General features: G+C 50.3%; 1 protein-coding gene across 1 annotated transcript in view; it reads right to left on the bottom strand.

The window, feature by feature from the left end:
* The window catches only part of LOC307082623 (ubiquitin carboxyl-terminal hydrolase 43-like), a gene marked incomplete at both ends in the record, with an annotated part of 66,899 nt that overhangs the window by 21,797 nt on the left and 22,019 nt on the right, over nt 1-23,083 (bottom strand). Inside the window, 7 exon segments of the mRNA XM_079746247.1 lie at nt 1,285-1,362; nt 1,724-1,836; nt 4,660-4,771; nt 6,666-6,816; nt 16,048-16,192; nt 16,900-17,035; nt 19,963-20,055. Of these exon segments, the coding sequence (XP_079602373.1) occupies nt 1,285-1,362; nt 1,724-1,836; nt 4,660-4,771; nt 6,666-6,816; nt 16,048-16,192; nt 16,900-17,035; nt 19,963-20,055 (828 nt within the window).

The raw sequence follows: 23,083 nt of genomic DNA, 5'->3' as shown, positions 1-23,083 counted from the left end.
GATACAATATTCCAATATTAATTAAACAATATTCTTTTGAAATTCGCATTTTACTTTGTCTTCAAATTTTTTTATCCATTTTCCATATATACCATATATAGTGTACTTTGAAAACCAATGTGTTTCAGTAACTGTGTAAATTCAAAGAAAATGGGCAAATATAGTCATTTCTGAGATTCTGTCGACCAATCAACGGACGTCGTTTTAGCTCGTTTTAGAAAGAAATTGAATATACCTCAAATTTGTTATTACAGTATTACCCTCCCTTCATCCAAACAGTCTTTTTTTCTTTCATCACTTTAGTGGCTCGGAACTGCATTATTTAGCTCACACTGCCATATATTGGCTTTAAGACATGCAACAGCATAATAACTAAGAAAATAATAGTCACAGAATCTTGGACAGGACAAAAGAAAAATCATGGATAATATAATACTACATTTACAACAGTGTTGTCTATAACTCAGATAAAAAGATTAAGTTATAAACAATTTATTTAGAGACTAGCCAACATGTGTTTGATCCTTTCCTCTGGGATGAAATACTTATTGGTATTATGAGTTTAACTGAGGTTAAATTGTTACAAAACGTCTGTGCTTTTCTGACAATAAACAGGCAGACTGTTCAAAAATATACAATGTGTTGGATTGATAGATAAATAGATAGATTTATCCCCCACCAGATTCAATTTAGGATCTCAGGAAATCACATCTACGATATTCAAAATCCAAAATCCTTTATATACTTCAAATACCCCTGTGGCTTCCTTGGGGCTTAGCCCACCCAAAAGTCAGAACCTAGAATCGCCCCTGGATAAGACCCAGCACCACAGTGTCATCAGCGAACCTGATGATGGAAGTTGAACTGCTGGAGGCTATGCAGTTATGCGTGTAGATGTGGTAGAGCAGTGGTAGAACGCACCCCTGGGGGGTACCCTTGTAGGGGATGGGTCCTGACATTACACCTCCCCCTACTCTGACCCCCTGGGGGCGGTAAGTAAGGAAGCTGAGCACCAAGTTGCATATTTGGATGTTGATTCCCAACAACCTCATCTCCTGGATCAGGCCTGGGGGAATAATGGTAAAGAATGCCGAGAAGGGGGAGAGAGGGGCTGGGGAGCAGGGTGGTTATTATATTTCCTTTAGGCATTTAGTGGAGGCTTTATCCCAGAGGAGTCAACCGCCACTGGTCAGTGGAGAGCATCAGAGTCCAGGGTTGGTCTTCATCAGTGGTATAATATATCATATCAGAATAATAGATAATTTAACAGCAGTAGTTACTGACCAGTCTTTGACTCGGGGCTCCCACTCGATGATCAGCTTGACATGGGGTGGGCCGCCCGACCCGCACTGCCTCAGAGCCCTGCAGGGAGCAAAGGTCAAGGGTCATCCAACAGGAGCAGGACTGTAAGGTCACCCACTGTTCACTGACAGTGGAGGCTGCTCCCTCTATAGGTGGATTGAGACACACTAAACCTGCACCGCGGGTCTCTAGCCTCTAGGGGTCACTGTTCTCAAGGAGGAGAAAGAAGTTACAGAACGAAATGAGGTGAGAGAAAGGGATGGAGAGAGAGAGGAGGGACAGAGAGGAGAGACAGAGAAGAGAGACAGAGAGAGGGAGAGACAATACAGACAAACAGACAGACAGACAGATGGACAGACGGACAGGGGGGGGGTAGAAGGGCGGTAGAGGGTTGGTAGACGGGGGGTAGAGGGGTGCTTACCGCTCCACGGCAGGGTGGTAGAGGGGCCGGCCATCCTGCGGCGAAAGGTAGCAGTAGGGTCCCGAGCTAGAGGCCCCGCCCACGACGCGGACGTTGAACAACACTCGGGCGTTCTGTGGGCACAAGCAGACGGCAACACAGTGAGGACAAATCTAACCAAAGACCTCAATATGCGGTGTGGCGAGCTGTACCAATAAAGATGATCATCTTTTATGATGACGCATCGTAACTTAAAGTTTGAGATGAGTTAAGGTATCATTTTATAGACCAAACATTAAAGTCGTACAATCCATGACTTCTCAGCTCAGCTTGTGGTGCTTGATGTGTGTCATTAAACAAAGCACTGAATCGTAGACATTTGTTATACGAGTATTACAGGAATATAAGAACCGTAAACGTGCTGTAAACCACGACCACACTTCCGGGCTCCACCACGGAGTGAACAAACTCAGATTCAAGAAGCTCTGCGACAATCTCTACCTAATCAAAGCGACCTTTGACCTCTCTGTGGGGGGCAGGATAGTCTAGTGGCTAGGGGGTCTAGTGGCCAGGAGAAAGGTCTTGGGTTTGATCCCCAATGTCTGCAGTCGGGGCAGATAGTGGAGTACAGAGGGCAGGTTGGATCACAGCCTCACCCTGGGAGGGAATAGCTAGAGATCCATCTGGCTGGGACGCTTCCCTCCTCAGAAAGCAATAAAGCTTCTCTTCACTCAGACCCTGTTCTAGCAAACCATGGAGACGGGCGCAGACACACAGGAACACGCTCGGGTCCTCAGGAACAGGATCTGCTGCGGTCTGTGTCTCTCAGAGAGGAGGGCCTCTCAGTCCTCCAGGGAGCTGAGACGTTGGCTCACCTCTAAACCAAACCGACCACATCAGGCCTGGAGACGTCAGAGTGCAAGGAGGTCAAGCCTGACGGGGGTGTGGGTGACACAGGGGGGGAGCAAGCGAACCTCACGTGTTCCCCCTCATCGCTTCTACTGCTCTGACGCCTCCAACACCGTCTCAGACGCACGGCTCACAGAGACCTCAGGGGGAAGAGCTCACCTAGAGCCTGCCCAGCCTCTCCCTTAGCCCCCCCACACCCCCTTCCTTACAAACTTATTGTATGTTGTACATACCGGCACTTTAAAACAGTACTTAGCATTGTGTAGCATCTTACCCTAGCTATCTCTGTTGTATACAGGGAATGGTTAACCTAGTGATTGTTAGTGCTCGTCACTTGGTTCTATGACCATCCTTACTGTACCGACAGAGATATATTGTTGTGTCTCTTTCCTCTTACTTATTGTGAGTCCCTTTCGATAAAAGCGTCTGCTAAACGCCCAAAATTTAAATGTCAGACAAAAAACGAGAGGGAAGGCGGAACTAGTTTCCCTCTCTGTCTGGGCGTAAGGTTACAGGCATGACATGTGAAGACCACCCAGACAGGGCTGTGAGACACAGAGGACCACCGTTACCCCTGCTCGGTCGTGGAGGACCTCCTCCCACTGGCTCAGCCTGAACCAGCAGAGCCTAAACCTCACGGCCCACTGAGACCTCCACGAAGAGGCCTGGATAGAAACACAACTCTGATCACCAAATTCGAATGAATGTCAAAGTGAGGGAGGTGTCAGGTTTCAAAGTGCAGAGGTTCAGTCAGGTTTCAGAGCGCTGTGCTTTGATTGGTGGACTGCAAATCCCGTGGTCTGACTGGTCAGTGTTTGGGGGACATGTCAACAAACATGAGGCCATGGGATAAATAGTCCATAATTAAAGGTATTACACCGCTTTGGTAAATACTTGTGCTGTAATTTTCGCAAAAATGATGGTGTGTGTGTGTTTTTACATACAGTATGTAGTGTGTGGGTGTGTCTATGTGCAGTATGTAGAGTGTGTGTGTGTGTGTGTACAGCATGTTGTGTGTGTGTACGTACAGTATGTAGAAACACACACACAAACACATACACACTCTTAACACACACAGACAGACAGCCAGACAGAGCAGATAAGGGATGGATGGTCAGACGTCCTCCCAGATGCACATACCGTCAGTCTGAGCGGTGTTCATCAGTTTCATTAAGATGCTGTACCGCTGGCCGACCTCATCACTCAGGAGAGGACGACACGCCGGCTGCACGCTGTCGACCAATCACAGCCGGCCGTCCTCATCCCTCAGAAGAGGACGACACAGTGGGCCACACGCCGTCCACCAATCACAGCCGGCTCGCCAACACAGGGAAGTCTCATGGCAATGTATATGCAAATGTCTCACAATTAAACGTATCATTGTATATTGGCTAAGTGCATGGCGCGTTAAGCAGCACTTGTTAAGAACGGCTCGTTAAGCACTCATTAAGACCCAGTGGGTTGAACCGGCCCTTTGTGGAAACAACGCTGCCCTCCAGCCGCTCATCATTCTCATGTTGTTGTTGTTGTTACTGTGACGATGGTTGGGGAAATAATTGGAAGGGATGTTGTTGTTTTTAATTAAGACAACCGAGGAATCTGAAAGGCTGATTGCTTTATCTTTTTTAAGCTGAGGTCGATTGGCTGTGGTATTTTTCTGACTGTGAGAGGAGACGTGTGATTGGCTGTGGTATTGTTCTGACTGTGAGAGAAGGCGTGTGATTGGCTGTGGTGTTTCTCTGACCATGAGAGGAGGCGTGTGATTGGCTGTGTCTCTGAGTGTGAGAGAAAGCGTGTGATTAGTTGTCGTGTTTCTCTGACTGTGAGAGAAGGTGTGTGATTGGCTGTGATATTTCTCTGACTATGAGAGGATGTGTGTGATTGGCTGTGGTATTGATCTGGCTGTGAGAGAAGGCGTGTGATTGGCTGTGTCCCTGAGTGTGAGAGAAGGCGCGTGATTGGCTGTGATATATCTGTGACTGTGAGAGAAGGCGTGTGATTGGCTGTGATATATCTGTGACTGTGAGAGGAGGCCTGTGATTGGCTACCTGGGCCTGCGCACCGTTGATCATCAGGTAGTACAGCTTACTGAGGACACTCTGCTGCAGCTGGTCCCAGGAGATAGAGCGGTCCTCACGCATCAGGAAGGGAGGCCCGAACCTGGGGGGCGAGAGAGAGAGAGAGAGACGTCGACACAGGACGACAACTCCACACACACTCCTCCACCTCCTCCTCCTCTTTACTGCGGTCGCTACTCCTCCTCCTCCTCCTCCCCCTCCTCCTCCTCCTTACTGCGGTCGCTACTCCTCCACCTCCTCCTCCTCCTTACTGCGGTCGCTACTCCTCCACCTCCTCCTCCTCCTTACTGCGGTCGCTACTCCTCCACCTCCTCCAACTCCTCCTTAGTACGGTCGCCACTCCTTCACCTCCTCCACCTCCTCCACCTCCTCCTTACTATGGCCGCCACTGCTCCTCCTCCACCTCCTCCTTATTACGGTCGCCACTTCTCCACCTTCTCCTTACTACGGTCCCTACTCCTCCACCTCCTCGTCCTTACTTCTGTCGGGACTCCTCCATCAGGGGGCCCCGACGGCCTAGCAGGCCTAGGTGGAGCAGGGCCCCGTCTAGACGGTGGAGCGGGGCCCTAATGCCTGACCCAGGGCCCCTGAGAGGGGCCACCTCTCCACCAGGGGGCCTAGGTGGAGCAGGGCGCCATCTAGGTGGTGGAGCGGGGCCCTGCTGCCAGACCAGGGGCCCCGTCTTCACCCGTGCTAATTGAAGGCAGGATTGCTTTGGCCCTCAGCGGCTCCTGTGGGCCGATCTCATTATCTCTTCCTGTGAACATCTGCAGAGAGCAGAGAGCATGATGGGATTGAGGAGGGGGGGGCCTCGGGTTCAGAGTGAAGACCACATGACACGCCCGTTAACAGGCTCACACACTCATCTCTGGATTCTCCTCTGTGTGCACGTGTCAAAGATGCGTGTGTGAGAATATGTGCGCACACACTCACGCATGCACACACATATTAATATTCTACACACAAAGATATAATGAAGCACATGCACACACACACACACACACACACACACTGGAGTCATTTCAATGCATAGCCCTTGGCCTGATGGGTAATATCATTTCCTGGTGTTGTGATTGTAGGAGGCTGACCTGATCTGTCTCAGGAGCACTAAAGGACTGGGTGGTGCTCAGAGACCTCGGGTTAATTGGTGCCTCTGTCATGACATGTGATCCTCTCCCCTCCTCTCGCGGCGTCGATCTCTCCATAGTGTCCGCAAACAAACTAATCCAGGTCCCCATTTCACGGACTTAGAGACCGAGGCACACACTAAGAATTCTGAGCAAAGAATTCTTGGTGCATCTGAACCCTTCCAGCATAATGTCAGCATTACCTGGGTGTCTTAAAGCCACCATGATGTTTATATCATACATATAATTGAGATTTGGAGTTCTCTCTGAGAGAAGGGCCCTTCTAGAACTTCAAGGTCACATGACTCCACTGGGGTGTTAAGAGCATAATTTTTCCCTTGTTTTAATCATTGCCATTTGTCTAGCCTGACTGTCAACACAGTTATCTGCCATTTTATCACTTTGTCTGAAATAATCCTCCAATTTAGAAAAACAACCAAGAGGCAGCCACTGCACGGTGTGTTTGAACATGTGGAGCTATGTCTGGGCTGTTTAAGTTTAGCTTTTCGGACTCTCTTATTGTATTACGCCACAGTGTGTGTGGAGTGTGAAGCTCTGGCTGAGCAGCGATTACCTGACGGTCAGAGTACCTGCTAATACCCCGGTCTGGAGGTCCTTTACCTGACGGTCAGAGTACCTGGTAGCAGCCAGTAGTACCCCGGTCCGGAGGTCTTTTACCTGACGGTCAGCGTACCTGGTAGCAGCCAGTAGTACCCCGGTCTGGAGGTCTTTTACCTGACGGTCAGAGTACCTGGTAGCAGCCAGTAGTACCCCGGTCTGGAGGTCTTTTACCTGACGGTCAGAGTACCTGGTAGCAGCCAGTAGTACCCCGGTCTGGAGGTCCTTTACCTGACGTTCTGCGCTGCATTGCAGACCAGCAGCAGGATGCGGGCCGGTCCGCCCTGGTTCAGGAACTCAGAGGACAGCGTGCCCGACGGGGGTAACCTTTGACCTTCAGGACCAGAAGAGAAGGGCGAGGACGGAAGGCTGTGGTGGTACCCTGTTCACACAGACAGACAGACAGACAGACAGACAGACAGACAGACAGACAGACAGACAGACAGACAGAGGGAGAGAAACACAGAGAGAGAACCAAGGAGACAGACAGAGAGAGATGGAGAAAATTTGACTTTAACTATGACCACACTAATGCAGAGAAACACAAAGTTTGCAAGTAGAATAAAATCCTAATTTTTGTGGGTTCTGACGAGAACCATGACAAGCTCAGACAGCCTTAGTCTATTGTTGACACCGCCTGCCACGCCTGTGTGAGTGTGCATGTTTGTGTGTGTATGTATGTGTGTGTATGTGTCTCTTCAGTCATGTCTGCAGGTCACCTTGCGTTGTTCTCTGATTTATAAACTCAGACAGGCGAGCGGAGGCCTCTCATTGGCTATTAGGCTCCCAAGGATGCTATTAACTGCGCTTTTAATTTACAACCTGCTGCTGCCGGCCTCTGGACGGAGGCAGAGGTGTGAGAGACGAAGAGTTCTGCTCTGTGTGTGGGGTTATTTGTGGATGTGTGTGATGGTTTTTGTGTGTTTCAGTTGGTCGGTATGTGCTCATGAGTTTGTGTGCGCTTGAGAGTGGCTGTGTGTGCTTGTCTGTGCATGTATGTGGGAGTGTATGTGAGGCTGTGTGTGTGTGTGTGTGTGTGAGTGTGTGTGTGTGCGGTTGCTGAGTGTGTGGGAGGTTTGGAAAACCTTGCAGCAAATTCCAGTCGTTCTGCAGCATAGTGGCAAAGTAGACACAAAGTAAACATGTTGAAGTTAGCTCAGAACACACACACACACACACACACACACACACACACACGATTAGATCTACAGAGTAAGGCGATCACATTAAATCCTGCCGTGCGGTGAACGGTTAATGGACTCCTTTGTCTTCTTCTACTGAATTCCCACAAAGCCAACAGGAAGGTCTCTGACTCTAACACTAATCTTAGACAAACAAAATGACATCCCATAATTAAACACCTCTGTCCCTACAGAACACACACCCTGCCCGGCAACAACCCCGCCCACCACACCACAAACCGCCCCCCCCCCCTTCACAAGATGGCTGTCAGACATGAGCTCAGACCTCGAACACCGACACACAGTAAACTGTTGCTGCAGAGGTGCTGTTTCTCTTTCTATTTGTGGAAATCTGTTTCCTCTCAACTAGAAGATGTAATCTAAAGCAGTGAACCGTGGGCAGTGAGAGTTAGAAGTTCATTATGCCGCTTGGCTCAGGCTTTGGGTTCACTCTGGCCCCAGATCAGATTCAGAGCGTTAACACCTGGAGCGCTGCCTGCATCAGGAGACGCCAGGGAAACCACGGAGAGGACCCTCACATGGACAGGTGCAGACCTGAGGAGACCTCTCTCCCTCCCCAGGGAACACGGGGACAGGAGCAGACCTGGGAGAAGGCTTCTCTCTGGTCATCAGGAACACAGGACAGGAGCAGACCTGAGGAGACCTCTCTCCTGTCCCAGTGATCTCAGGACTGCAGGGTCCGCTGAGGGGGTCTGAGTCCTGAATGGTTTAGAAGGGCAACAGGCCAGCCGCTCTGCAGACAGAAAAACCCTGATGAACACCGGGCTGAACTCATGCTCTCCACTCTGCTTTAAGGAGTCGGAGAGAAACGTCTCACCCTGGATGAACAAAGAGGTCTGCTCTGCCTGAAGACCAAAGCAGGGCGTAAACCTGATGGGGACAACACAAACACTCTGACCTCCTCCGTCAGAACCTGAGTTAGACCAAGACCGGTCCATTGTGAGTGTCCTCCACAGAGTCTGTAGATCTCAAGACCTCAGCAAGCCCAGACTGGTTGACTGTGAGGGTCCTACATACAGTCTGTAGATCTCTCTCATACTGTCTTCTCCTCTGGTTGATGGTTTAATGAAGCTTTTAAAACCGACTTCAGACGTGTTTTATTAGCAGTGGGTGTCTTGTTACTCGTGTGTATTTTACAACTGAGTGTATTTTTATCCCATTGGCCGTCTCTGTTCTTCACCGCGCAGTGTTGGTCTGTTGGTGTGAGGGTGTGTTGGTGTGATGGTGTGATGGTGTGTTTGTGTGATGGTGTGTTGGTGTGTATGTGGGCTTTAGATTTAGCTGTTGTCATCGTTTCTGTTGAGAACTCAGTTTGAGGGAGGCTATATAAGCAAGTGTTCCTAAGAGAAAGGGATGTATAAAGTGGATATATGGACGGCTGTTACTATGCCAGGGAAGCCTACAGCCACACTGCGGACTGCAGGGTTAGGGGAAGAGGCGAGGAGGCTCTTCAGAGAGGAGATTCCTGATAGATTCATCAGTTCTATTATGTGGTCTGCCAAACTGGAGGTAACAGCTCTCAAGGAAGAAAGGGATGAGGATATAAATGGCTCATTCTAAGTTAAGTACAGCACAACCAATCGTGTTTTTTCTTTGGACTCAACAGCAATTAAAACTAATTATGGACATAAAATCAGCCAAGTCCGTTCCACTAGAAGCTGCACCTCGAACAGATCCACAGGTTCCCAACAAGCAACCACTACCACAACCCTGGAGTGCCTTGCTCAAGGGCATTACCCCGGCTGAACCCCTTGGGGTTCACCTCCCCGCCACCCCTCCCTCAGACCTTTCCAACCCCATCCTGGCCGTTATGGGTAATTGATTGAAGCGCATCTGGATCACAGCCCATTCATGTTTGGTAATTACAGAAGCTACTTAATGCTCGCTCCTCTCTCTCTAACGCGCCATAAAGTCAGCTCACGATCCGAATCCTTCCTCGAGAGGAGCCGAGACATACGGATTATCTAATGTAGCGATACGGAGCCATCACCGGCCCTCTTCATGTAAACGCCATCGATTCCTGACAAAGGCGATGGCGCTAGGGCCCAAGCTCTCAGTTGGCTGGAGACCAACGAATGAAGATCTCCAGATTCAACCATCGTTCCTGCCGCCCACAGAGATGCTTCTTTGCTTTCTTCTTCTGCTGAAGTTTTTAATGAGGTTCTTCAAAGGCAAATAACAAGATGTCAATGAAACAAATCACCTTTACATTTACAATCCTCCCCAGAAAGTACGGGCACAACTTATAAACAGAAGGTAAAATAGATGTGCAGAAATGGAAAATCTGTCTGTAGCCAGCTCCCACTAAGCCCTCTATCCCTGCTGCTGTTGTAATAGGTTGTTGGTGTTCCACCAGCCAATGGGCTGCAGGCCAGGCGGTTCTGTCGGAAAAAGCCCAGAAGACTTACAGACAGAGGGACACAGCAGCCTCATGCCTCGGTCCTCATGGAGGGGCACTCAGACTCAGTAAGGGGATCCTGATGAAGATCAGGACAAGGACGACCGGCTCTGAGCTCGGAGTGGACTGCCAGCGCTAATGGGAGAAAAGTATTATTTATAGTTCCTCCGCCTTGAAGTCTGAGGCTGGATAGAGGGGGGGCAGGGAAGTGTTTATTGGTGAGCGTTCGCTCGGCAAAAGGTTCTGGATCTGGTGGAATGGCTTAACGATAACTTTATAAAGGAGTTCAAGTTAGAATTTATAGTCCATTTCCGCTGTGCTTCTAGGAAGGTGTTTGAACGTTATGTCACTGTTTTATTATCAAGGTTGGGGTTAATAACAGTCCACCAATCTCCTAGTCGGGAGCAGGTTCAGTCCAACCTCTTTTTTGACCTATGCCCCATCTCATTCCCTCGCTCTTCCAACCCGTTGCTGTCTCGTCTCTACTTCTACTCAGAGAGAAGACCAGAGAACCCCTCAATCCTCCAGGGCTAAGCGAACCTGAGGTCCTGGGGGTTCGGTGTGACTGAAGGCATACATCTGGGCTTTGGGGGTACATGAGAGAGGAAGGTCTGAAACTTTGATGTTTGCATTTCATCTGACCTCAATTAGATGAGTCTGTCCCTGCAGCTGTGAGGCTCATGTTCTCACTTTACTGTGGAGTTTGCAGTTGCATAAAAATAATCCTGCTCATATCAGAAACACCTTTATTAATAAATTAGATCTACCTTAACACAAGTTTATTAAACAATACTATACATGTTCTTATTGATTACAATCATTAAAGAAAACGGACGACTAGGGACTGGGAATAAACCATCAAACTCAGCAGATGCACTGGCCTTAAGTACACTGTTAAACAGCCCCTACATAATATAACATATTATAATATATTATTATACAGGAGGGTGAACAAACTCATTTATAAAGCTCTGTTTAACAACTAACCACTGGGCACCATACACTTCCAAACACACACACACACACACACACACACACACACACACACACACACACACACACACACACACACACACACACACACACACACACAACACCTTTATTAATACATTAGATCCACCTTAACACAAGTTTATTATACAATACTATACATGTTCTTATTGATTACAATCATTAAAGAAAACGGCCGACTAGGGACTGGGAATAAACCATCAAACTCAGCAGATGCTCTGGCTTTAAGTACACTGTTAAACAGCCCCTACATAATATAACGTTTTATAATATATTATTATACAGGAGGGTGAACAAACTCATTTATAAAGCTCTGTTTAACAACTAACCACTGGGCACCATGCACTTCCAAACACACACACACACACACACACACACACACACACACACACACACACACACACACACACACACACACACACACACACACACACACACACACACACACACACACAGGAAATCAAAGAACGCTCTCACAGCAGTTAGGACCCCTAGGAAATCTCAACAAATTGCCAGGAGAAGTCAACTAGCAACCCTCATTTTGAAAATGAGGGATGGACCTCCTGCCATCCTGATTATAGTGATCAGCCGGCTCTCTGAAAATTATAGACTGAGTAGGCTGTCTTTTGGACTGTTCTGTGTGTGTAATCTTCATGTGTGTGCATATGTGTAAATGTATATATGTGGGTGTGTTTATGTGTTTGTAATCCTTGTGTGTTTGTGTGTGTGTGTTTGTGTGTGTCTGTTTGTTTTTGTGTGTGTGTGTGTGTGTTTTTATATGCATGTGTGTTTATGTGTGTGTAATCTTTCTCTATCTGTGTTTTGTTTGTGTTAGTGTTTACTTGTCGGTGTGTTTGTTGCATATATATGTGTGTGTGTGTCGGGTATGTGTCTATGTGTGTAATCCTTCTGTGTGTTGTGTATGTGTTTGTATTTACGTGTGTGTTTGTTTATACATGTGTGTGTGTATATCTGTGTGTTTGTATGTGTCTTGGTGATGGTTGTGCATCGTTTGAGTTAACAATAATCAGACAGTAAATACAACTAACAATACTGAGAAGTAGCATGGTAAGAACTGTTGTAAAAAATGAGTTTAAACATATGAATATAAAGCTTCATAGTTTAAGAAGAATACTATGATTTAGTCTTATTATGATAAGATACATTCATAGCATGATAAATACTACACGCAGTATAATCATGATTAGTAGAAGTAGCATTAGAATGTAAAGTAGCTGTAGTACTCGTTGTCGGGGGACGTGCGACGTCTGGCCTGCAAGGGGGAGTATGGGCAGGTTGGGAGCACACGGGATCGGCTGGGTCTGGTACCACCGGCCTGAGAGTCTCTCTGCCGCGGTCGTCCTGGCGGAGAGCCACCTGCAGCCACCACCAGCGAGGCAGCGACCGCCGACACCGGGCCCACGTACCGGGGCGGGATAGGCCAACCCCGGCGCCGAAGGCGAGATGGGGGGTGGGGGCGGTCCAGAGCGGGCACATGAGTCGCCTCCCCCCCCCACTCCACAGACGGGCGCTCAGACAGCAGGGGAGGGGTGTTGGCGATGCGGGCGGCCTGGCCACTTCCAGCGGGAGTGCCCTATGATGGAGGTGGGTCAGGTCGTCCGCGTCACCGGTGCCCCGTCTCCTCCCCACGGTCCCAGTGAGGCGTACCGTATCCCGGTGAGGATACAGCGGGGTACGCACCAGGCGCTTTTGGACTGGGGCTGCATGCAGACCATGATCCACCAGCGCCTGGTGCGGTCCGAGGCATTGGTGGAGGCGTTGAGCGTTTCGGTGAGATGTATTCTCGGGGATGTGCACGAGTATCCTTTGGTCCCCATCGTAATTCGTTGTGGGAGTAGAAAATATAGGATCAAGGTGGCGGTTAGTTCGAGCCTCTCGCATCCCCTGATTCTTGGGTTGGATTCGGCGGGGTTTCCACAGGCAGTTAGGGGGACTACGGGGATGCGGACAAGACAGGTCGGACCATGTAAGTCGTGTGCTGTGTTCTGCGCTGAGGCGGGGGCGTCCGACGCTGCTCAGGGATCGGGGGAAGGGGGGGGTCCTCAACCCGAGGTCCCAGCGCCGAGATTCCCACCGGTGGAGGATTTCCCCCTCGAGCAGTCTCGTGACGCCACATCAAGCTCAGCCTACGACCAGGTGATAGTTATTGATGGGAGTCGGGTCCGGCCAGACACGGCGTTGACTTACCCACACTTTATGGTGGTTAGGGATAGGCTGTATCGGGTGAGTCGTGACTACCAGAGTGAGGAGGTTATCACCCAGTTGCTGGTACCCAGGAGCCGCTGGGAAATGGTTTTCCAGGCTGCGCATTATAACCCAATGGCGGGCCATTTGGGGTACGATAAAACACTTAACCGGATAATGGCCCGGTTCTATTGGCCGGGGATTTTGGCGGAAGTGCGCAGGTGGTGCGCGTCCTGCCATCCCGAGGGATCCCTTACGGCCCCTTCCCCTGGTGGAAGCCCCCTTCGACCACATTGGCATGGACATTATCTGGCCATTAGAACGTTCCTCACACGGGTATCGATTTGTGTTAGTCCTGATCGACTACGCAACCCGATACCCGGAAGCAATTCCGTTGCGCAGGCGTTGTTTCATGTCATATCGCGGGTGGGACTCCCGAAAGAGATTCTCACTGACCAGGGCACCAATTTCATGTCGGCACAATTAGAGAACTTTACGGGTTGTTGAAGGTCAAGGCCGTTCGCACAAGCGTCTATCACCCAGCAACGGACGGCTTGTGTGAGAGGTTTAACCGGACGTTAAAGTCCATGATCCGTAAGTTCATACACAAAGATGCGCGAAATTGGCATCAATGGCTAGACCCTCTGTTATTTGCAGTGCGGGAAGTGCCCCAGGCTTCCACAGGATTTTCCCCATTTGAGTTACTCTATGGGGCCCAGGTCCCATCCATCTGGTAGGTCAGGGCGAAGACCTCTCAAGGAGGCAGGCGCGGGATGTTGCCGGCCTGCAACTCCGGTTCGCCGACATCTTTTCGCCCCTGCTCAGTCGCACCCCCTTAATTACTCACAACATCGAGACGCAGCCCTGGTTAACGGTGCGGACACATCCCTACAGGCTGCCTGTCCACAAACAAGATGTGGTGCGACGCGAATTAGCAACCATGTTAGTTGGGCGTGGTGGAGGAGTCTCACAGCGACTGGTGCAGTCCCGTCGTGCTTGTGGGGAAGCCGGCGGGTCTGTCCGGTTCTGCGTGGACTATCATAGGGTGAACGCGGTCTCGAAGTTTGACGCCTACCCAATGCCTCGGATCGACGAGCTCGTGGACCGGCTTGGCATGGCCACCTATTACACGACTCTGGACTGCACGAAGGGCTACTGGCAGATTCCGCTGTCTCCAGCAGCCGCTCTGTTCTCCACTCCGCTCTGTCTATACCAATTCAAGGTGCTTCCGTTCGGGTTGTTCGGGGCCCCGGCCACATTTCAGCGACTGATGGACCGGGTGTTACGGCCCCACGCCGCGTATGCTGCTGCCTACATTGATGAGGTTGTCATCTATAGTGGAACGTGGGAGCAGCAGGTGCGGCAGGTGGCTTCAGTCGCTGAGACGGGCGGGGCTCACGGCCAACCCGAAGAAGTGTGTGATCGGGCGGAGGGAGATCCAGTATCTGTGGTACCACCTGGGGGGGGGAAGGTCCGGCCACAGGTCGCTAAGACCGCGGCGGTGGCCGCCTCCCCTCGGCCCAGGACCAAGAAGGAGGTGAGGCAGTTCTTGGGGCTGGCAGGGTACTACCGGCAGTTTGTGCCGCACTTCTCGGACCTGGCCAGCCCCTTGACCGACCTCACCGGTAAGAGGGCCCCAGATACAGTCCAGCGGTCGGAGCCATGTCAGGTGTCGTCGTTTGAGGCTATTAAAACAGCCCTCTGTGGGGAGTCGGTCCTATGTTTGATATCCCTTTCTCCCTGCAGACGGACGCGTCGGATAGGGGGCTTGGCGTGGTCCTGACCCAGCAGGTGAAGGGGGTCGACCGCTCGGTGCTGTACCTGAGCCGGAAATTAGCAGACCGGGAGGGTTGGTACAGCACGTGGAGAAGGAGTGTCTTGCATCCGATGGGCGGTCGGCGCCCTTCGCTACTACCTGCTGGGACGCGCGTTCACTCTCTACTCCGACCACGCCCCCCTCCAGTGGCTCAACCGCATGAAGGACTTTAACGCGAGGATCACCCGGTGATACCTCGCATTGCAACCCTTTAACTTTCGGGTCGTACACAGGCCTGGGGCGCAGATGGCCGTGGCGGACTTCCTCTCCCGCTCTGGGGGGGGGGGAGTGAGTGGGCGGCCGGATGTGACCCCGGCCTGTGTCGGGCGGTGGGGGTGTGTGGGGGGACGTGCGACGTCTGGCCTGCAGGGGGAGTATGGGCAGGTTGGGAGCGCACGGGATCGGCTGGGGGGATTGGACCTGATTGCGAGCAGGTGTCCGCACTCAGGCCAATCAGGGAGTGTGTATTTATGTGCCTGCTTTGTGTTGTAGTGAGGAAAAGGAAAAACCCAGGAGCGAACGGACCACCGAGATCCAGAGCGAGTGGAGCATACCAGAATCCACAAGGAGATGACTCTGAAAGGACCTTTTTGTTATAGTTCGAGTATTTGTGTTTTCCGTTAAAAGCAATTCGTATTCCTTCGAACCCGTTACACGCGTATCATACATAGAAGTATTTGAAGTATGAGTATGATAAGTTGCAGAAGAAGCATTAGCGTAATAATTAGTTGTATAGGTAGCTTAAATAGCATTAGTACGATACAGTTTTTGTACCATAGTACTAGTTTACACTCTACAGCTACGGTGCACATTGTGTCACAAATTGTGTTATGTCCATGTTGAATTACGCTCTGAAGGTGAGTGTGGATATCATTTTACGAGACACAGGTTAAAAATATATTTTTGTATATCGTGAATTATTATTGTGTGTGTGTTCATATGTGTGCTGGTGTGTGTGTATTCATGTGTGTGTTTGTTCACCTGAGATCCTTGCGGATCCCGCTCTGATGTAAAGGGGCGGAGCCTGAAAGGCGTAGATGACATCATTGTCGGCAACGCAGGTCAGGTCGTCCTCGTCGAAGAACGACCGCTGGAACCCGGTGGAGTAGATCTCTGTAAGGATGACCTGAGACACACACACACACACACACACACACACACACATACACACACACACACACACACACACACACACACACACACACACACACGACACATCAGTGTGGTGTAATGCAGAGTTCATCTCCAGGGTAAGGACTCCTCCTCCTCTCTCTCTGATCCCTAACCTCTCCACTCCTCCCAATCGCAGCACAGAAGCAGAAGACAAACATGAATCCTCCACCAGCTGTGAGGCAAGTTTCCCCCCCCCCCCCCACTCTAAACATTCAGTAAGAGAGCTGGGAGGGAGGGAGGGGGGGAGAGAGAGAAAGAGAGAGAGAGACATAGACAGACAGACAGACAGACAGAGGGGCCTAATTTAACAGTCTGAAACGCAAGTGTGAAGCGCCAAACGCAAGTAGCTTTGTGGGCGGGTCTATGGCGATGTTGCTATTATACTGGTGGATAAATGAGTCTTGCACCTGACGCAACTCTAAAAAGGGTTGCCTTGAAGTACCCTAATTACCCTTAGGTATGGTTTAGGCGTAACGTGCAATAAACCAATGAGATTGCCAGCTCCCATCCCCTTTAAGAGCCATGAGCGCATTTGAATCTGACGAGTTGATATTTTGACGTGCGTTTGCAGTCTCCGATGAGGCAGATGCATGACCACATGAATTTTAAACTTCAAATGGCTCAGTTTATGGCCAAATAATATGTGGTTACCGTGGTTACCTGGTCGGGGGAGATGTGTCCCTCGTCGGCCACCATCCTTCGCAGGCCGGCCAGGGAGCCCTGCAGCGGCACCGAGAGCCCCACACGCAGGTACCGCTGGCCCCGCGTGCTGAACACCAGGGTGACGCACAGTGGCCTGGGGGGGGGGATAATGTTAGACTGCTGCTACACTTCCTCCTCCTCCTCAACCTCCACCTCCTCCTCCTCCAAACACAGCGGCCTAGAAGGGGGGGGGGGGGGGAACCGTTACCACTGCTGCTACAATTCCTCCACCTTCTCAAACCTCTTCTCCTCTTTTAACTCATCCACCTCTATATCAGCCTCCCTTTCAGGCCCTCCATCTCTCCTCTCTACCCCCCCCTGTGTCTCACCCCTCTCTAGTGCTCTCTCTCTCCTCTCCCCCCCCATGTCTCTCCCCTCTCCCTCTCTTTCCCCCCCTCTCCTATGTGTCTCACCCCTCTCTGGTGCTCTCTCTCCTCTCTCCCTCCCCCCTATGTGTCTCACCCCTCTGTACTGCTCTCTCTCTCCCCCTCTCCTCTGTCCTACTGCTCTCTAGTGCTTTGTCTCCTCTCTCTCCCTCCCCCTATGTGTCTAACCCCTCTCCCCCACTCTCCCTCTCTCTCGGACAGGAAGGGACACACAGAGAATCACATGCATAATTCAGATAAATTTTAACATTAATAATGGATCATTAGGGTTCATCGTTTTATGTCCGCGAAAATAATGGAGTCGGTTTTCTATTTTTTAAAAGCAGGAAGACGGCTGAGAGGGGCCAGGTCGCCACGGTTACTGCTGACAACCTCACAGGTGCAGCCGCACAGACACTCAGGAGATGACCTGCCATCGACCTATCACAGCACAGAAAGTGAGACAGGTGACCTGCCATCGACCTATCACAATACAGAAGGTGAGACCGGTGACCTGCCATCGACCTATTACAACACAGAAGGTTAGACAGGTGACCTGCCATCGACCTTTCACATTACAGAAGGTGAGACAGGTGACCTGCAATCAACCTATCACAGTACAGAAGGTGAGGCAGTTGACCGGCCATTGCCCTATCACAATACAGACAGTGAGACAGGTGACCTGCCATTGACCTATCACAACACAGACAGTGAGACCTACGGTAGTCTAGACATTGAGGGGTAAAGGTCATAGGTCACGCAGCAACACTGGGTTGATTTTGACGTTTATTGACAAAAATATAATAAATCATAATAAGAAAGAACTAAGACATGTCTTTGAAGCCTCAATGCTTTACAGTTTCAGTACAGTACATCTCCACTGACATCCCCAAGAGTAGCAGCAAGAGCATCATGGTTTTAAGTAATTGAAGGAAGTGTGATGCATCGTCCGATACACTTCAGTGACCACACAAATAACCAATCAGAAACAGCCATCCCAGGAGTGTTAATGAGCAACTCTGTGAGCTTTACAACAGATTGTTAATGTTAATGTTGCAACGATTTTCCATAAAAAATATCCTCCAAGCGGTGAACAGTGCAGACCGTAAACACAGTGTAGATGTCTCCATAAACAGTGTTTAGTGTTTCGGTCGGTTCAGAGGAATCTGTGTGCGGTGGTTTACAAACTCGGGTGTGACTTGTGTTATCATAATCCCATCTGTGTTTCTGCTTATTGCAGAGCGTATCCTCAGAGGTGTTTTCCTTCCCGCTGTATCTGCCGCACAGAGATGACCGAGCACCTTTACCCTGGCAAGCAATTTGTTAGAACAAGCCGGCGAGATCTCCTGAATGAGAAGGGAGGCGGGTGAGGGCGGAGCAAGACATGACAGAACCCGCTGGTGGGGAACGAGACGGGAGGGGGGCTGGGGGGGTTGTCTGGGGAAACCAGAGGGAAGGGAGTACGAAAGTAGCATTCACCTACACCTTTATCGAGGTGTAGGGGAAGTACGGGTCGTTCCTCTCTTGTGTTCATGGGGAGCTTTGGGACGAGGTGACGAAGGAGAGGGTGTGGATGTTTGAACCAACGGTGAAATTATAGACGGCAGAGTTCTAGAGAGAGAGGGGTGTAGTGGGAGGGAGAGAGGGGAGGGAGAGAGAAGGAGATAGAGAACAGGAGAGAGTGAGAGGTAGGAAAAGGGGAGGGAGAGGATTGCAACGAGTTAAGGGGAGACACAGATAAAGATATAGGGAGAGAGAGAGAGAGAAGTGAGGAGGAGAGACGATGAAAGATAGCAGGAGGGAGGGAGGAAGCAGAAGAGAGAGAGAACAAGAGAGCAGGGAGAGAGAGAGAGAGAGAGAGAGAGAGAGAGAGAGAGAGAGAGAGAGAATAGACAGAGAGGGGGAACAGTTCTGGTGTCTATTAATACCGGCTATCCCTGACTGACTCTGGACAAACCGTCAGAACGTCCAGCCGTTCCTCACAGGAAGTGGGCTCAGTGCAGCGTGAAGCAGCTCTACCTCCGCCTCCTCAAGGGCATCTCCCCGTGTCGCAGGAGGGGGAATTACTTCACGTGAGAATGGCCTTTGTCTGCTCTTACACGCTGTCTCACACGCTGTCTCACACCTTCTCTCACACCCTGGCTACCCTGGTTCTGTGTGTTAATTCTGTGTCAGGATGCTCGGTCGACTGAGCCAGTGTTCATCAGTCAGCACATTCAATGCTGAACAATAAAAAGTTGATTAGGATGAAGAAAGTCCAGCCGATTCACTGGCCGAGCACTGTACCTGATGATTAGTGAACACAAGCAGCTTGTAGCCCATATAGGCAACCGATTCCTATACCAAGTAATAAAAAAAAATATATAACAGAAACAAGTACCATTTTTCTTTCAATTCTCAACTTTAATTTGCACTGGAAATAATTGAGCTAAAAGAAAAATGAAACCGGATTGAACATATGTGATCTAAATGAAACTGAATTAACCCTAACCCAGTGAACAGCACTGCATGTATCTAAACACACTGACCTGAATGAACCCTAACCCAGTGAACAGCACTGCATTAATCTGAACCCCCTGAGCTGAATTAACCCTTACCCAGTGAACAGCACTGCATCAACCTGAACCCCCTGAGCTGGTCCAGGTGTGTGACTCACCTGGTGTGGCGGAGGGGGATGGGCAGCGAGATGCAGAGGAAGGGGTCGAAGGTGTTGCTCTGCTTCAGACAGTGTGGGCAGGTCAGAGACGACCTGTGGGGGAGATAAACAGAACCCAGACGTCAGCACAGCCGCGCATCCAAACAATGTGCTCATGTGTGGTTCACCTGTTAGCGGTTAGCATCAGCACAGGCAGTCCTGGGCTGATGCTAACCGCTAACAGGTGAACCGTGGTAATGTTAGCCTGGAGGGGTCGTCAGGACAGATGGTTAGCCGTAGCCTAGCCAGATGGGACTTGCTTTCCCGCCTATTCCGATCCCCCACCCTAACCCCTTACACCTCACCCCTAACCCCTGACCCCTAACCCCTAAACTCTGACCCCATTGGTCTACGTGTTTGAGACCAGCGGCCACACCCTCTGCTCCCCTCTCCTGCGGGGCAGGAGGAGGACAGGGAGCAGGTGGAGGAGCCACCGTCAGGACAGACAGACAGACGCTGCAATAACAGAGCGGTGTTGCATCAGCCGAGAGAGCCTTGATCAGCTCAGACGCGGAGCGGTGAGTGATGTGAGAGAGAGAGAGAGAGAGAGATGCTATGAAGGTTGATGATAAGTTATAGTCGATTCTACTACTAGGAGCTACGAAGAGGGGAAAGAAAAGACAGTCCCAGCAGTTTCCAGCCTGTTGCGTCAGTGTTAGCTTAACGGCGCTGCTGTTGTTAATGACTCGGGGCTGATGCCTTCAACAGGGTTTCCCACGGGGCGACGAAAGGGTCGTACGCAACTGCCAAGGGGATCCGTGTGTCGGCTCGTCTTTGTGATTTCTTGTCTTCTTATATGTTGTGTAGTGCAGCGTTGTATACTCAGATGATGATCATGTAAAGCTTGATTGTATCTTGTCTTCTGTCTCGCTGCTTGCTTGAAATTCTTTCGGGATATGTATGCATCATCTCTCTCTCTCTCTCGTCTCGTTCCCGGGAAACAAGGAAAGGTGACATCTCTCTCTCTCTCTCTCTCTCTCTCTCTCTCTCTCTCTCTCTCTCTCTCTCTCTCTTTCTCTCTCCCCCCCCCCGTGACAAGGAGTGTCATTGGTGGAGATTGGGGGGCCGGCCTTGCCGTTACCATAGTTACGTCAGAACCCGCGTGAGAGCTGGATGGTCTGGGAGCAATGGAGGGGGTCCGAGAGGAAACTTCTCCTGGTTTCCTCTCGGACCGTTCTGCTCTCTCTCCTTTCAGCCGTGATTACTCTGTGATTGATTTCCCTCTGACCCACTTAATTCATTGTTTAACTTCACCGTCTGAACAACATTCCGCGGGGTACAAGGAGAATCAAACCACAGAGACGGGCACCGGAAATGTGTTAATTAATTAATTCACTAATTAATTAATTGGGAGTTTTATTCAACTATTGATATTATTCAAATTATGTTTAATGTTCTTTTCATGCGGTCAGACCCATGTAGTCGTTTCTCGAAGGCTGTGAAGAGTTTGTTTGGCAGATTGAGGTGGAAATGGTCAGCATTTCAACGTGGGAACATCAGTGTACAGCAGTAAAGCTGTGAACCGGGAAAGTTCAGTCAAAGTCATCATTCCTCCTTGTAAAGTTCCCTCTGTATTTTCCGTGATTCCCAGTCAAAGGCATCGTCCTCGTCTTAAAAGATCGGCAATCAGAGTCGATCCATCGCTCATCCATCTGGGATCGGGAGCACGGCATTATGGGAGAGTGATGAGGACGGCAGGCGGTCACACACACACACACACACACACACACACACACACACTGGGTGACGCAGCAGAATCATATCCCAGCTGGGGGGAGTTACGGCGTTCCTGACGTCTCTACTCTGTCAGCGGCAGGGTGACAGTGTTCCATGTAATTAGCCGGGAGGCGCAGAGGGATTGGAATCAGCGGGTAATAAGCAGAGAGACGCCAACTTCAGCGTCGCAAGGTGAAATTTTGCATCTGGTTTGGCGCTTGGTTACATTATTAATGTGCATGAGTTTGGACCGCCGTGAATGTTGAGAGAGCTCACTCCTCTTCTCTCAGAAGACAACGCTCCAAACAGCTTCATCAGTCAGGAGTTCTGTGTTCTCCTCCTTGTTTCCATGATGGGATTGTTAAAGTTGATGGACAACCGATCTAATTCATTAAAGATAGGAAACATGTTGTCTCTGCAGAACCACAGAATGTACTGTCGCCTGAGATACTGCGGCTCCACCGCTACAAACACCAGAACTCCAGGGCTCATGTGAAGACGGATGGACGCGCTCATTGGGTTTTAAGAGGCCTGCAACCCTATACACCCGATCCACTTCACTGGGCTCGCAGAACCAGGAAATGGAGAGATTTGAAGATAAACCGCCCGGCTCCTCAATAAAGAACCACCGCCACAAAGGAAGCCAGCGTTATTATTAGTATGATTTATGCTTCTGTTATTCCCCGTCGTGTGGCTGGGAAATACGAACACACAGAACTTCATAGCCGGGTGAGAGGATGGGAGTCGCGCCTTCTTGTTGTTGTGAAAAGACTGAAAGGAAAGTGCGAAAAGTAGGACGGCCACCTTACATTTAATCACTGTCAGAGCCAACTGTACCGTTAGTGTTCAGTAAACAGACTGATAGATCCTCTACCACCTGCTCAGTCCTACCTCAGGCTCTGAACTACTGCGTAGGAAATGTTCCTCACCAGGAGTGACTGTTAGTGAACCCACATACACACATACACACAAACAGAGAGAGAGAGAGAGACACACACACACACACACCAACACACAATCCCACGCACACACACAAACACAGCCCTACCTCCACAAACCCCCCCCCCCCCCCCCACACACACACACAAACACAGAGAGAGAGAGAGAGACACACACACACACACAAACAGAGAGAGACACTCACACACACACCCACAGGATCTATTTTGGGCCAGTCTTCTCCGGAGCGGTGGAGAGGTAAACACAGCGACCGGTGGACTTCCAGAGCAGCCCTCCACTAGGCCTCCTGCTGTGCAGATACGTCTCCATCACCAGTCACGTCTCTCCTTGTCAGTCCAATCACCACACTGCTTTATCACAACTCCGCATTACAGGAGCGATCGTCCTCCGAGTGGAGAACATCACG

This window comes from Pollachius pollachius, assembly GCF_949987615.1.
Source record: "Pollachius pollachius genome assembly, chromosome: 11".
Lineage (NCBI taxonomy): Eukaryota > Metazoa > Chordata > Actinopteri > Gadiformes > Gadidae > Pollachius > Pollachius pollachius.
Note: the sequence above shows the minus strand (reverse complement) of the source record. Positions and strands in the feature narration are given on the sequence as shown.